Source organism: Aspergillus neoniger (genome assembly GCF_003184625.1).
Source record: "Aspergillus neoniger CBS 115656 unplaced genomic scaffold BO87scaffold_7, whole genome shotgun sequence".
Lineage (NCBI taxonomy): Eukaryota > Fungi > Ascomycota > Eurotiomycetes > Eurotiales > Aspergillaceae > Aspergillus > Aspergillus neoniger.
Genome location: NW_020291135.1, coordinates 966,443 through 979,644, shown reverse-complemented (window position 1 = coordinate 979,644; position 13,202 = coordinate 966,443). Strand labels below are relative to the sequence as shown.

The 13,202-nt window shown below is 48.8% G+C and overlaps 4 protein-coding genes and 1 non-coding gene across 5 annotated transcripts; 2 read left to right on the top strand and 3 right to left on the bottom strand.

Annotated features, from left to right (window-relative positions):
• Nucleotides 1-562: 562 nt before the first annotated feature.
• On the bottom strand, nucleotides 563-3,143 carry BO87DRAFT_302238 (amino acid permease; the record flags this gene model as incomplete). Its single annotated transcript, XM_025619194.1, has 18 exons — nucleotides 563-666; nucleotides 749-827; nucleotides 882-1,029; nucleotides 1,098-1,373; nucleotides 1,426-1,627; nucleotides 1,681-1,705; nucleotides 1,753-1,785; nucleotides 1,834-1,862; nucleotides 1,921-1,955; nucleotides 2,011-2,089; nucleotides 2,140-2,254; nucleotides 2,310-2,381; nucleotides 2,425-2,489; nucleotides 2,594-2,622; nucleotides 2,684-2,756; nucleotides 2,812-2,881; nucleotides 2,946-2,979; nucleotides 3,046-3,143. 18 exons carry the CDS (start codon nucleotides 3,141-3,143, stop codon nucleotides 563-565), a joined length of 1,566 nt encoding a protein of 521 aa, XP_025482698.1.
• Nucleotides 3,144-3,636: 493 nt separating this feature from the next.
• Nucleotides 3,637-5,953, top strand: BO87DRAFT_353690 (putative flavin containing polyamine oxidase; the record flags this gene model as incomplete). The annotated part of the gene is made up of 5 exons (XM_025621249.1): nucleotides 3,637-4,154; nucleotides 4,214-4,244; nucleotides 4,307-4,444; nucleotides 4,497-4,797; nucleotides 4,911-5,953. Exons 1-5 carry the CDS (start codon nucleotides 4,024-4,026, stop codon nucleotides 5,951-5,953), a joined length of 1,644 nt encoding a protein of 547 aa, XP_025482697.1. The 5' UTR covers nucleotides 3,637-4,023.
• A 153-nt stretch (nucleotides 5,954-6,106) lies between these two features.
• On the top strand, nucleotides 6,107-6,178 carry BO87DRAFT_t103. Its single transcript has one exon. It is a non-coding gene; the product is annotated as a tRNA-Arg (tRNA).
• Nucleotides 6,179-6,608: 430 nt separating this feature from the next.
• On the bottom strand, nucleotides 6,609-8,297 carry BO87DRAFT_394838 (uncharacterized protein; the record flags this gene model as incomplete). The annotated part of the gene is made up of 5 exons (XM_025625149.1): nucleotides 6,609-7,151; nucleotides 7,292-7,417; nucleotides 7,490-7,631; nucleotides 7,699-8,176; nucleotides 8,252-8,297. 5 exons carry the CDS (start codon nucleotides 8,295-8,297, stop codon nucleotides 6,609-6,611), a joined length of 1,335 nt encoding a protein of 444 aa, XP_025482696.1.
• A 4,271-nt stretch (nucleotides 8,298-12,568) lies between these two features.
• Nucleotides 12,569-12,947, bottom strand: BO87DRAFT_423538 (uncharacterized protein; the record flags this gene model as incomplete). The annotated part of the gene is made up of 2 exons (XM_025627174.1): nucleotides 12,569-12,832; nucleotides 12,885-12,947. The coding sequence occupies 2 exons, from the start codon at nucleotides 12,945-12,947 to the stop codon at nucleotides 12,569-12,571; spliced, it is 327 nt and encodes a 108-aa protein (XP_025482695.1).
• Between the last annotated feature and the right edge of the window lie 255 nt (nucleotides 12,948-13,202).

Below are 13,202 nucleotides of genomic sequence, written 5' to 3'. Positions count from 1 at the left end.
TGATCCATGCTGCAGATCCATAAACCAGACTCTTTTATATTCTTACGCCTTGAAATACCTACTGTCAGACCTACCTTCTGCGCTTTCATATCACCCAATCCAGGGTTGGTGGAAACGCGCTATAAGTGGTTGGTTATGTCGCCGCCTCGCAATGATTACACTGACCTCTCGCACGTACATGAGCATGATGAAGTACTGGCTTGCAGCAGCTTCTAGTGACTCTCCCAACAAGCCATTGAAGAGCCAACCATTCGTACTCTTTAGATCCTAACTCTATTTAGCCCATTATTGTCAAGCTAGATGCGTCACTTTGGGAAGCAATCTATGGATCGAAACGTCTTGATTACGCAAATCCACGCCAAAAAAAAAAAAAAAAAAAAAAAAAAAAAAAAAGAAATGAAAAGGAACAGTCCACTCCGGACAAAACATGGTTCCATTATATTAAGGATGTACCTGTAGACGCACGTATCCATTAGAATTATATAGCTATCCCCTTGCTACTATCTCACATATATCTTCAACTCTCAAAAGCCTCCACGAGAAACTTCTACAGGGGTATAAATCAAGACAGATCCACCCGCGGCCCCGTGAAATTCTTCCTCCCGTCCACAACCCACTGTACCACCGAGACGATGACAATAATGGCAAATGCAACAATGCAGTAATCTAGCAGAACATGTCAGCACTGAGCACGGCCCCAGCCTCTCAGAAAAAAAAAAGGAAAGGAAAAGGAAAAGGAAAAACTTACTCATACTACTCCCGGTAACCGGCCGATCAGGCGGGAATAGGAACAGCACAGTAGTAAGTGCAATATACGATAGCGAGATCTAGTCAACTTAGAACATCTGCCACTATACGAAGATATCTGTTCCTGGACATACAGTATCGATCACCCAGCCAATTGCATTAGGAACTTTCCACTTGCGATCAGGGAGGGTTCTCCGTCCGCGTAAACAATTCACTGCGATTGGCATGGCGTAAGAGAGATCAAGTGCGACGACAGAAGCGGAGACGATTGCGTTGAAGGCACTGCGTTTATCTCAGCATGTGTTTTATATTTTTTTCAGGGGTAAAATAATTTTCGGGGAGGGAGGTACCTGCTTGATCCGAGGTAAATGCACCCGAAAATAATCACCACAAAGGCGGTTAACATGAGTGCGTTCAAGGGAAGACCGAGTCTGGGGTGCACTCGCGCAAAGAATTTGGAGGCGGGGAGGCCGCCGTCTCTGTTTTGTGTTAGTCTTCGTGTCCATGTGCTTCGGGGAGCGGGGAGCGAGAAAGGAGGGATGACATGCCTGGCGAATGCAAAGATCATTCGGCTGCTCGTTGTCATGACGCTGAGTGTTGCGAATAATAGACAGACGAGAGGGAGCCTGTAATCCGACTTTAGTGCCGGTTGCATGAAATAGAGGGAGTGGAACATACATGAGGAGGCAGATGCCGCCCACCCGGTTATTGGTGGCATGGATGAGGATTTCTAGTAGAGGCCCTGCGCTGGAATTGACTACTTCGTCCATGTTGCCCGCGACGAACAGGAGGACAATGAGGAATACCGCCCCGGTAAAGGTACCAATGCCGACGCAGACTACCATGATCTTGGGTCCTTTGATTGAGGGGTTGGGGATCTCTGTGGTCGACTGTTATTAATAGGTTATTTAGGCTGCATATTGGAAGTGATACCTTCGATCATATGAGCCACCGCGTCCTAGTTCATGTTATTTTGAATTCAGCACTAATGAGTGAGATACCTACAAATGCGGTCACTCCAAGTCCCCCTTGAAGAAGCTGCGTCTGTTAGCGTCGTGGTAGACTAGTATGAGAGATGTGGCTAACCCCCAGTAGCCAAGCCACTCCATCAGGCCCTATCGCTTGTTAGCTTGGCTTGCAATATTCACAGGACCTTTCCTTGGGTAAACTTACAGCCAGTTTGATTGACAAAGTCGCAGAACACAAAGCTATATGCATGGTCAGCATGGTGCGCGGCCAAGACACGATGACGGGAATACATACTAGGCGGAGTTGTAGTCCGGGGATGCACAAGCCAGCACCGTGATGCAGATAAGAACAAAACCACCGATGGACCAGGTGACTGTTCCAGTTAATGACCCGCTCTGATACAATTTCCGCAGGGTAGCTTACATGCTCCACGGTAGATGATAGGCAAGATTGAATTCATGAAGGCGTTGATGACGAATGCAAGCAGTGTGTATCCCACATAGATCAGGAACTCTTGCCAGCGCTGCCAAACAAAGTCCTACCAGCATGGTATCAACATCCAGATGATTGTCCAGAGACACTAGAAGTCTTACCGGGTACACGGATGACACGATTCCTGCAATCAATTCGCAGGAGAGAAGGGCATTGGTGGCGACAAGGGCAACCTATCTGGTCAGCGATGATCAGGCCATTTCTGCGGAGACATACCCATCCCGCCACATTAATCCATCCGGTGACCCAGGATAGGATAGGAACCCATTTTGGCCAGGATACTGAGAGACGTTAGGGGATACTAACGAGGTAGGGATAATCCTACGTACTGACTGCAAGTCAAAATTAGTATGGCATCCTGGCTGGTTGCTGCGGGAAAACATACCGGCTACCCAATGATACTGTCCTCCCGCCCTGATACATTCTTGTTAGTGACTAAGTTTTTAGCAAACCAAGCTGGTTTGATAGAACTCACGTTGGATATGCGGACAAGAATTCAGCTAGCGACACTGCAATACAGAGGTTGCAGAACCCCGCCGTGACCAAACCTATGACTGGGGATCAGCAAACCCAAATAGGAAACTAATTCCATTGGCAGCCCACCCCAGATGACACTAGTGCTCCCCCCTGAGGGTAAGCTGAGGGATAAGCTCGCGGATAGAGCCGTCCAAGACTAATCGGCAGATTATCAGCACGTGTGATCGACCCGTGGGCAGTTGGCACTGCAGAGGACATACATTAAGCACCGCAAAGGCCAATCCAAGCATAGACCTAATCTCGGGTCAATAGGGTTTCTTCCATCGGCGCATCCAGGACCAGGCAATCAATAGTACACACAAGGTCGAAAAGTTCCGTTGCAGCTCGGGTTTATGCCCCATTTCGGCCAATTGAACATCATCCTCAGGCCCATCGTGGGCGGCTTTCGATTTTTCCATGGCCGAGAGTCAGTCCAAGAAGATTGTTGACGGGAGATTTTGGCGGATGATGGAGTTGAAGTGCGACATGAGGTTACTGGCAGCTTAAATCGCACTGAGAGGGGTAATGTTGGGCTAATAGGAGCTATGGATCAAAGGGGTATGTCCAACCTCATGCGGGGAAGCTTAATCTACCCGCGGCTGGTCAAGCATCGCCCAATCCTCTTTGCGCGGAACTAGTACTGTCAACCAGAAAGGGCAGATCAGGATCTATCCGGAATGGCGGCCCCAGGCACCCATCGGTCCATTTCGAGGTGGGGATGCCTTATCTCCTTATCGCTGCCTTATCAGGCGTTGCTAGCCAATCAGGAGGGAGGAACGCCTCACCCGCCTGGACATTCCTGTCTGGTGCAAAACCACCGGCTTATTCTGCTGCGCGGCTTTCATCCCTTGATGATTGCTGAATGAATCGCCTTCCAGAAGCTTGTCAAGGAATGTCTCACGTGGTACGCCCTCTTGCCTTGGCTGCCCGCCAAGATGCCTGTCCCGATCACAAGGCGCTCCCACCAGCCCTTCACCGATCATCCTTGCCGTTCCGTGCAGACACACTATTGATTTGATGCTTTTGCTTTTGCTTCCTCCCTCTTTGGGTTCACTCCTGATTAACTAATATTTGAGCTGGCCCTTGTCCGGCTGACCAGCCCACCATGCCAGGTCCTGACCGGCTTGATTTGACCCCCTTTATCCTCCCTGGTGTAGCAGTTGTCGTTCTCACCACGGCCAGTCTACTTACTACTACCAGTGCATAGCAAGCAAATCATTCTAATGCAGAACTGAGTGAATATATACCAGACTACTATTGCCATCCACTTTCACTGTCCGTAGACGTCACTCACCTGCCATGCATACGATACCCATCACCGTGTCTTTATACGCCTTCCTAGCGACGACCTTTCTGTTCTCCTGCTCCGCTTATGTTGCACAGGCGCCGCTTAGCGATGACAAGTGCACCGAAACAACGGTGGCCATCTTGTAGGAGCTCCCCACTAAGATTTAATATCGCGCTGGAGCTTAGCGTCTAACGTTAACAGGGGTGGAGGGATGGCCGGCATTGCAGCTGCAGTAGGTGACCCTCAGGCCCCCTACCCTAAACCCCGACCGGAAATGCTCACCAAGACCACTAGCAAGCCTTATCCAACGCATCTATCGATGACTTCATTATCCTCGAATATCGCCATACCTTAGGTGGTCGTGTCTGGCATACCGACTTCGGGAAGGATAAGCAGGGCAAACCATATGTGATTGAGCTAGGAGCCAACTGTGTATGATAATCTACACTCTGTCAAATCAACATCCGCCTCACCATAAAAACAGCTCCAAGGACTCGGCTCTGAAGCCATCGAGAATCCAGTCTGGGCACTAGCCAAAAAGTACAATCTGAAAAACACTTACTCCAACTACAGCTCCATCCGAACATACAACGAGACCGGCTACACTGACTACCGCTATTTACTTGACGACTACGCCCAGGCCTACCACATTGCTGCCCGCAATGCCGGCCGCATCCTGACGCAGAACCTGCAAGACCAAACCGCACGCACTGGGCTCGCCCTCGCCGGCTGGAGACCACGCAAGAATGACATGGCCGCACAAGCCGTGGAATGGTGGAGCTGGGGTATGAACAATTACCGTTAAGAGGGGGAACACCCAACCCTTTTTACACCCATCGGGATAACATCAACCCTATCCCATCTCCCACACCGGACTAACGCATATCCCCTCAATTAGACTGGGAAGACGCACACACGCCCGAAACCAGCTCGCTGGTCTTCGGTATCGCCGGCGAAAACCTAACCTTCAACCAATTCGGCAAAGCCAACCACCTCGTCCTCGACCCGCGCGGATACAGCACCATCATCGAAAGCGAAGCGCTAACCTTCCTGGCCAACCCCTCCGATAGCCGCCTACGTCTCAACACCCGTGTTACCCGCATCGTATACTCCCCAAGGGGCGTAACAATTCACACCAAGGACAACAAAAACAGCAACACCTGCATCCGAGCCGCCTACGCAATCTGCACCTTCTCCCTGGGCGTCCTCCAGAACAAAGCCGTGACCTTCGACCCACCCCTGCCGTCCTGGAAACAAACCGCCATCGAAAAATTCAACATGGGTACCTACACCAAGATATTCATGCAATTCCCGGAGACCTTCTGGCCCACAGACACACAATTCTTCCTCTACGCCTCCCCAACAACAAGAGGCTACTATCCTGTCTTTCAATCCCTTTCGACAGAGAACTTCCTCCCCGAATCTAACATTCTCTTCGCCACCGTCGTAGACGAACAAGCCTACCGTGTCGAACGCCAATCCCTGACCCAAACGAAAGACCAAATCCTCGATGTGCTGAGAGAGATGTTTCCCGATAAGGACATACCCGAGCCCATGGCGTTTACTTACCCCCGCTGGACAAACGAACCCTGGGTCTACGGCAGCTACTCCAACTGGCCGGCGGGAACGACCCTCGAGATGCATCAGAATCTGCGGGCGAATACGGAAAGACTCTGGTTCGCAGGGGAGGCAACTAGTGCCCCCTATTTCGGGTTCTTGCATGGGGCATGGTATGAGGGACGTGAGGCGGGGGATAATGTTGCCGCGCTGTTGCAGGGAAGGTGTGCGGAGGATGTCACTCGTACTGCTGGCACTAGTAGCACTAATGGGGAAGAGGAGGAAGTGTGTGGGGAAAGGGCGTTTTATGAGCAGTTGAATGGGACTACGCCGTTGGATGCGTATAGTCGGCTGAATGGGTGGCCGGCAGTGAGTTACTATTAGTAGTAGCATGGTTGGTTTCTTGTAGCATCTGCTTTATTGTCGTGTTGGTTAGAATGGATGGATGGATGGCGTTGGGGTGGGAATTGACTTTGTTAGTGAATCTAATTTCAGTCTGCGTTATATAGCCTAATTATTTGCAAAGACATATCAATTGGCCTGCTGGCCCAATGGTAAGGCGCTTGACTACGGATCAAGAGATTGCAGGTTCGAATCCTGCGTAGGTCATTTCTTCTTTTATTATTTCTTTTTTTTTGACCTGTTCGCTTAGCGGGTGGGTGGACTATCTCATGCCGTCTTGTGGTCTGGTGGGGCGCCTTCCGTGCAAGATCTATCGCCGGGATAACTATCAAATCTTTGAAGCTTCACTTGTGTTCAGCTGTGGCACCATCCCGATTATGTCAAGTAAATTGGCATTCCTGGACTTGTCCCAGTATAGGTCCTATTCTTGTAGGCTTTCGGTATGGCGCTAGTACTAGCTAGTGTAGTTCAATCTCAATTCAACTCGATCAAATTTTATATATATTTCGAACTACTTCTACTTATCTGCTACACTCGTAATTCGCCACCCAGAACGAGCTTCACTGTCTGAAGCAAATCCATTTACCTTATTCACTCTTGCATCAATCATTACCCTGTGTTTTCCGCTATGGCTACCTCAAACCATTTGCGACCGCTTCTTCCTTGCATCATTCGCCATCTCATCCATAAAGGCACTCCGAGCACGCACTTCCTTCCCTAAGACAAACATCAATGTAGGAATAAGCGACAGTACCAAGCAAAAAAAAAAAAAAAAAAAAAAAAAAAAAAAACCAAGTAGCGTACACGCCCACTGATACTCTAGCACCCGGTACATGCTCATAGTTGCAAGTGGCAGGAAAGCAGAGAAAACATTCTCTCCCGCAGCAACAGCACCCATGGCACTTCCAGAAAACTGGCTGTAAAAATCAACCACGTAGTCCGACACTCCCGTCAGGACGCACACACTACCGGCACCTACAAAGGTCAACCAAATAGTAGGTGCAATCCATGGCAGACTCGAATACGAAGTCCAAGCATAGACGAACATACCACCCGAGAGACCAAAAACCCCGCCCACCACCGCCATATACAGCCTTGCCTCCGGGATCGGAGTCCCGGGAACTTCGGTATTCCTGGAAGCAGACGCGAAGTAAAGCTTCCGAGAAAGAAAATTCACTAACTAGCCTAGACATTCTCCGATGACGATAGCGCATTGAACATAACTAAACATCCCATTTATATAGGCCCATGAACACCTGCTCGACAGACTGGGTAAAGAGAAACGGTGTCCCCACTGTAAAAGTGGACCAAATAGTCGACCCGAAGAGGATAGGTTTCTGTCGAGAACATAATCACCGGCCTTGTGGCGCTGACTATAAGGCTCTGTAGATTCAGTCGAGATGAAACAGCTCCACTCGCCTCATGACCACTGCTCTCGTCACCATTCTTGCGATTGAGTCGTGCTCATTCTGAAAGGATCGCGCTGCCACGGGCCTGATGTAGGAAAAAATAGTAGACTGGAAATAGAGCCCTGAACCAGATGAGCTGCATATAGCTAATCCACCTCCATCTTAAGGAGTGGAAAATCACGGCGCCAATCACAGGGCCCGTACTGCTCCAGCTCATATAGCCAAGGATATATAGACAGACTGGAATAGACCTGGACTACTCAGTACTCCATAGATTTCCAACCACACCGGCGGCGGTATTGGCCAGGAAAGCGATACAGCCGCCGGCAAGGAAGCGGGTGACGACTTAATGTCGCGAAGTTTTGAGCCAAGGCTTGGGGCACGAGGATGCACAGGAATAGTATATATGTTGAGAGGAAGATAGGTCTGGTCCCGAAATCCTCTGCTAGGGGAAGAATACATAAAGCAGAGTATACACCGCCAGTAGCCCATGTCGATACCGGCCAGTAAGAATTTGGAAAAGTATTCTTGTTGATATGGAAGTGTTTGGAGATCTCGAAGTGTGACACGGTAATGAAGATTCCATTCATCATGGCGGGAAAGGTGGTGAAGGCAGTCAAGGTCCAATTTTGTCTCACTGACCAGTTGGAAGGGCTTTCGGGATCGTAATCATCATCCCAGAAGAGAGGTGCTATGTCACTTCCATTGGAGTTGAGATGGTCTTGGGAGGCTTCGATAGGGTTTTGGAGAAGTGTATTTGCGTAGGTTTCTAAGTATTCGTTGTGTTCTGTTGTTACTGTAGTGACAGTAATTCACAATTTCTATGTCTCGAAGTAGTCACTAGCCACAATACAACAACCTGATATATGACATAAGTACTTGATTTTCTCGCCAGGTCGACAGCCTTCCCTTTCCATTTTAGTGCTCACCCCTCGCCGCTTTTTGCTCACTGAGTAGACCTGAGCACGCCCTGAGCAGCCTGAGGCGATCACTGAGCACGGGGTGAGCGGAAGACTGAGTGCCCTGAGTAAGTAAACTCAATAAATTGCACCCCAACTAGCGGTCTCCCCCTTGCCCGTTGCTAGACTCCGAGTTCACTTTTGCCCGCCACAGTCCCCCCAAAACCCAGCACTGCCATCACGTAAATGACGAATCAGGGAGGCTTTTTTTCCCTTCTGATGCCCAAATCGAGGTTTGCAGCAGCAATTGCCCAATTGCTCATACTGTACCATTCCCCTTCCAATGTTCAGACACCCCTGGCCTCATTGATAAGGTCATGTATGCACATATCATCTGTCTGATCGGGCGTGTTTACTCGGAATTGCTATTTGCACGATATTTCACCGGACTTCGTGGATGGTTGGTCTTCCTTACTAGCGTGATGATTGAATATGGCAATAAGACACTGAAGTAAAACCAGTATACATTATCGAGGGAAAAGAATGCCCGCCCGGCCTTTCACCCGAGATTGTGGAAAGATGCCCGGGTATATTTTATCCATTCGATACTCAACATCCGTAGTGTCACGGACGGATATGAAACAGATATGATGCTCGATCTATTAGTCTATAATTCTTTTATATCTACGGTGAGACGGAACCAGAAGCTCCTCTTTTGTGTACGCGTTGTCCTTAAACATAGCATTGAATGTCAATTTTCAGCTTCCATATATGCCCAGATGTCTAAGCCCCAATAATACGTTGTCGTCTACAGTTAATCTTAAACCTTGGCCAAACTGAAACCGTAGCATGCCTTGACCATTTTTGGACGACGAGATAACCCGACCATTGCAATTAACATTCAGGAATTCTTCCACTGTTGCCAGCGTTTCCCTCAGATATGTTGTTGGCGTACTTTGCTCCGGTATGCTCTTGCCCAAGGTATTCCTTGTTGCAGTTCTGGCTCGCCAGGGGCCCACCGAGTAATTGGCCTGGATTCACAGACCCGTTTCGACCTCCCAAAATGAACAGGCCCATTATAATCCGCTTGCAAGGGCTCCCTGCTTTCAGTTAGCTATTCGGGTTTCCGCATTAACCAGCCTGCACATCAGGGAACCGTCAGCAATTGACTACTGCTAGAAATTAGGTTTTTGCCTCATAATGAGACTAGCAAGGCGCTTTGTCGATTCTATATCATTCTGTAAATCAAGTCTCAGTACTAGCATCCGAAGACAGGGTTGTAGGCAAGAGTCAGAAGCTACGCAACACAAAGCAGTAATAGTTTCGCGTGAGTGCTGGGGAATATACACACAAAATTTGGACACTTAGAGGTGTGTGCGATCAGCATTTATCTTAGTGTTTAGACTCGAGCTATATCCTGAGAACGGGGCGAATAGGTGACACCCTGTACAAGGAATATCCTCTATGTTAGGTTGGAGAACACTCCTGCTGCAAGTATTTTAACATCCCGCCTAAGCGGCCAATGCTGACGACAAGGAGCCCCATTAACGAAGGGTCCGTACAGTACAATAATATGACTAATGAGAGCGTAAGGCATCTCAAAGCCAACTACATAGCGGCCAAACTGGGCCTGCCTAGCTTCGCCCGTAAAGAAAACTCTTCTGAGATTACAAATCGCCCATAATACACAAACTTAAATGTCAAACCATGTGCAGTATTAAAATATGCTGAAAGGTTGCGTTAAGTACAGCTCCATGTATCAACTACAGTTGTGCCACTCCTTCAAAGGAATATCAATTATATGCTGGGCCGAATAGCTAGTGGTCACTTCGAGTTGCAGGGTTTCTGATCTCCGGAGCCTCTTCATTATTCACAGATTCAGAATGAATCTCAGCGTATAAAGCCGATGCGTTGGCAACTAACACGTCATTTTGAGTCACTGTGGCTTCAAGCCAGGCCAGTCGTCTTTGAATAACCTTCCGGCAGACTGCTCTCAGAACATCGCCAGGCTCGAACTTCGTATGGTAGGAAACACTGAAGGTCCGGATGCCAGTTTAGTCCCCATATATAGCGAACGTCTGATGGCGGAGCAAGGTCACCAGTAGCCAATACGAAGAAGACTGTTGGTTTCACGGCACAATAGATATGATTTGGATGGTGGACTCAGTTTCTGGCTGGCTGACTACAGTACACAGGAACTAGTCTTCCAGGGTAGCAAGGCCCAGGGCGCCAGGCTCTCCGTTTAGAATAGTTTCAGCGAGAGTCGCTAAGTCTGGGATGGGAGGCGATGCGCAATAGGGGAATTCCGCTGTGGAACTTGAGGAATCCGAAGGGCAAGCGGCACATTCTGGCATGATGCTTGGATGGAGTAATTAAAGAGAAAGCAGTAGATCTGGCGTCTCTTGGCGTTGCAAATTGTGCTACAACATTAATCTGTGACTGGGATATGATGAGTTTCGAGAGATCAAAAGAATTTCATGGTTCCTATTACCTGGTGCAACTGGTTTGACTTTATACGTATACCAGAATCATGATAAACTGCTGGAGTCGTGAGACCACTGGTTATACCCAAGAATGGATTTGCCGGTATAATTGCCCAGGTAGTTATGGTACTGTTCATCCGGATGGTCAACTGGGAGAGAGAGAGCAAGTATTATAAGGCATTAGTTAATCTCTACAAGCCTTCCATCGGTCAAAAAGGTAGTCGTGTCAGCGACATCGTCTTCATTTAGAAAATTGTAGGCAAGTCAATAGATGAAATTGATTACAGTGTCTTTTTGCTCTACACTACAGCACCGGAGCCAAGTCTCTATGCACGATATATCTTGCGATTAAAGCACTCGTTACATTCAAGTTAATACGGCATCAGCAGCCGGGATGGAATGACATATGAGCCATGATTTAGAAATCTCTTCTCACACTCTCCTTCCGATGGCGTTTTCAAACAGACGCAAGGTGGCAACTTTCTTTAGTGTATCCTGAAGGGCGGTGGATTATCACAGCTGTGTCTATTACGGGATGGAAGATGTCTGCCGAAGAGGGGAAAGTTGAGCGTGCGAGGGCGCGAAAGATCGACCGCTTAATGAGCAGGGAATATTTTGGATCTAGCAGCACGAGCGTGGAGTGGCTTCAAGTAGATCACCAGGTGCTGAGTAGCGGGAGCGTAAGAGGCCGATGAAATTGGTCAACAACAGAGCCACATGGCCCGCGATGCACGCACTTCTCTGTTTGGGAGGGCTGCCTATGGAGGCACCGGATTTTGTTGAAGTCTACGATTGAAGTCTCCTAGGATAGATGAATAGGTTCCGCCGAATCATGGCAGTCCCGGAGGACAGCGGCCTGCTTCCTCGAATATGGCCCCTCACTCATAGGAACCCAGACCCAGGTTCTCGAGCGAGCAACCGTTCTGGTGAACAGACACATTACTCCTGCAGTCTCCTTTTAATGTCGCGGGTCTCGAAGGCCACCATAGGCCCTGTTCATTCATTACCAGAACATGCGAGATATTTATCCGCGCAGTTGCCATAAAGATTTTTTAAATTTACACATGCCTGGCTTATAACTCTAAATATGGCGAAATATCAGTGTTTCACAGACTATTCTCCATTCTGGGTTAATTCTTTATACCGCGACACCTGCATTGGCCTGAATGGTGATAAACCCTGTCCTTGCACCCTGATATTTGCCGCCGCCAGCATGCCGGGATTTGCTTTTACTAACTACAATTAGATATGAACAAGAAAACATATCTCCAGACTATAGCAAATTTCATGGCATGTGAGAATCACAGCCACAACACCAGCAACATTGCCAAAAGCTGGATGCAAGATAGAATGCAGCAACAGATGATTCCCATTTTCAACTCACCAGACACAATCGCAATACACGGAAGCCAATACTCTTTTAAGGTTGGCTCATCATCACAGCCCACCAACGTTCTGGAAAGCAATGTACAACAATAAGTTTGCTAGCACAGCCCGTTTTGCCCGAGCCTACCGCGCGTCTGAATCTTCGGCTATACTGTCTTCATGATGGCCATATCCAACAAGTCAGGAGACGGGGAAAAGACGGACACTTAACTCATGAGACCATTGCATTCGCAAGGACATATCATATGTCCTGTCAAAAGTGGCCTTGCATGATATGATGTAGAGGGCTCCTGTGTCTACCCGCCCGTGGTATTCCGTTCACACCGAGCTTCTCTGCATTGCTGTGCAACCTTGGAGGGGGTGGCCTTGTCCCATCGTCTATCTGGGTTCCATCCAGGCCAGAAGAGTTGATTGTGTATACTAGCCACACGAAAGGATGGCCGGGAGATTTGTCGCTGGTTGATCGTCCGTGATTGAAGAATCTGAGATCTGCTTCTGAAACGATTTCAATTCCTCGCAAACGAAGCGGTCCTGGTCAAGAGCGATGTCCAACACACGGAGGGCGGAGCGGTAGTCCATCTTGCGAGATGTCAAAAGGTCGAGCACACCCACGGGACCAGACATGCCCTGCTGGTAGTACTGTTGCAGGACTATCCAACTAAGGGCCAGAAGCGCCTGGCCGCTCTGAGGGTCATTGGCAACGTTCCCGGGCCATGGTAGGCTTGACTCCAGCGACCGCCAGCTCCGATACTCGGAGTGGCAGGCGATGTCCGCGCAGAGGCCCTTTTTTCATGGTCATGGTTTTATAGAGACAATGTGAAGCGGGAACGACTAGATTCAGGTTCAGAGGGGGGAATAAGAAAAATTGGCCAAAGGCTTTTACTTTTACCCATAAGCAAAGACCATACTCGAAGACAACCAGGCCGGAGCACGCAACTGAGACGGCGCATCGTGGAAGAGGAACCCCTTGCATTCATAGGGGGGCCACTAACTGACTGTCGCTGTCCCTCCTTCCAGGCAAGATAGATAAAATTTGCTGGGTTCCACTGAAAGA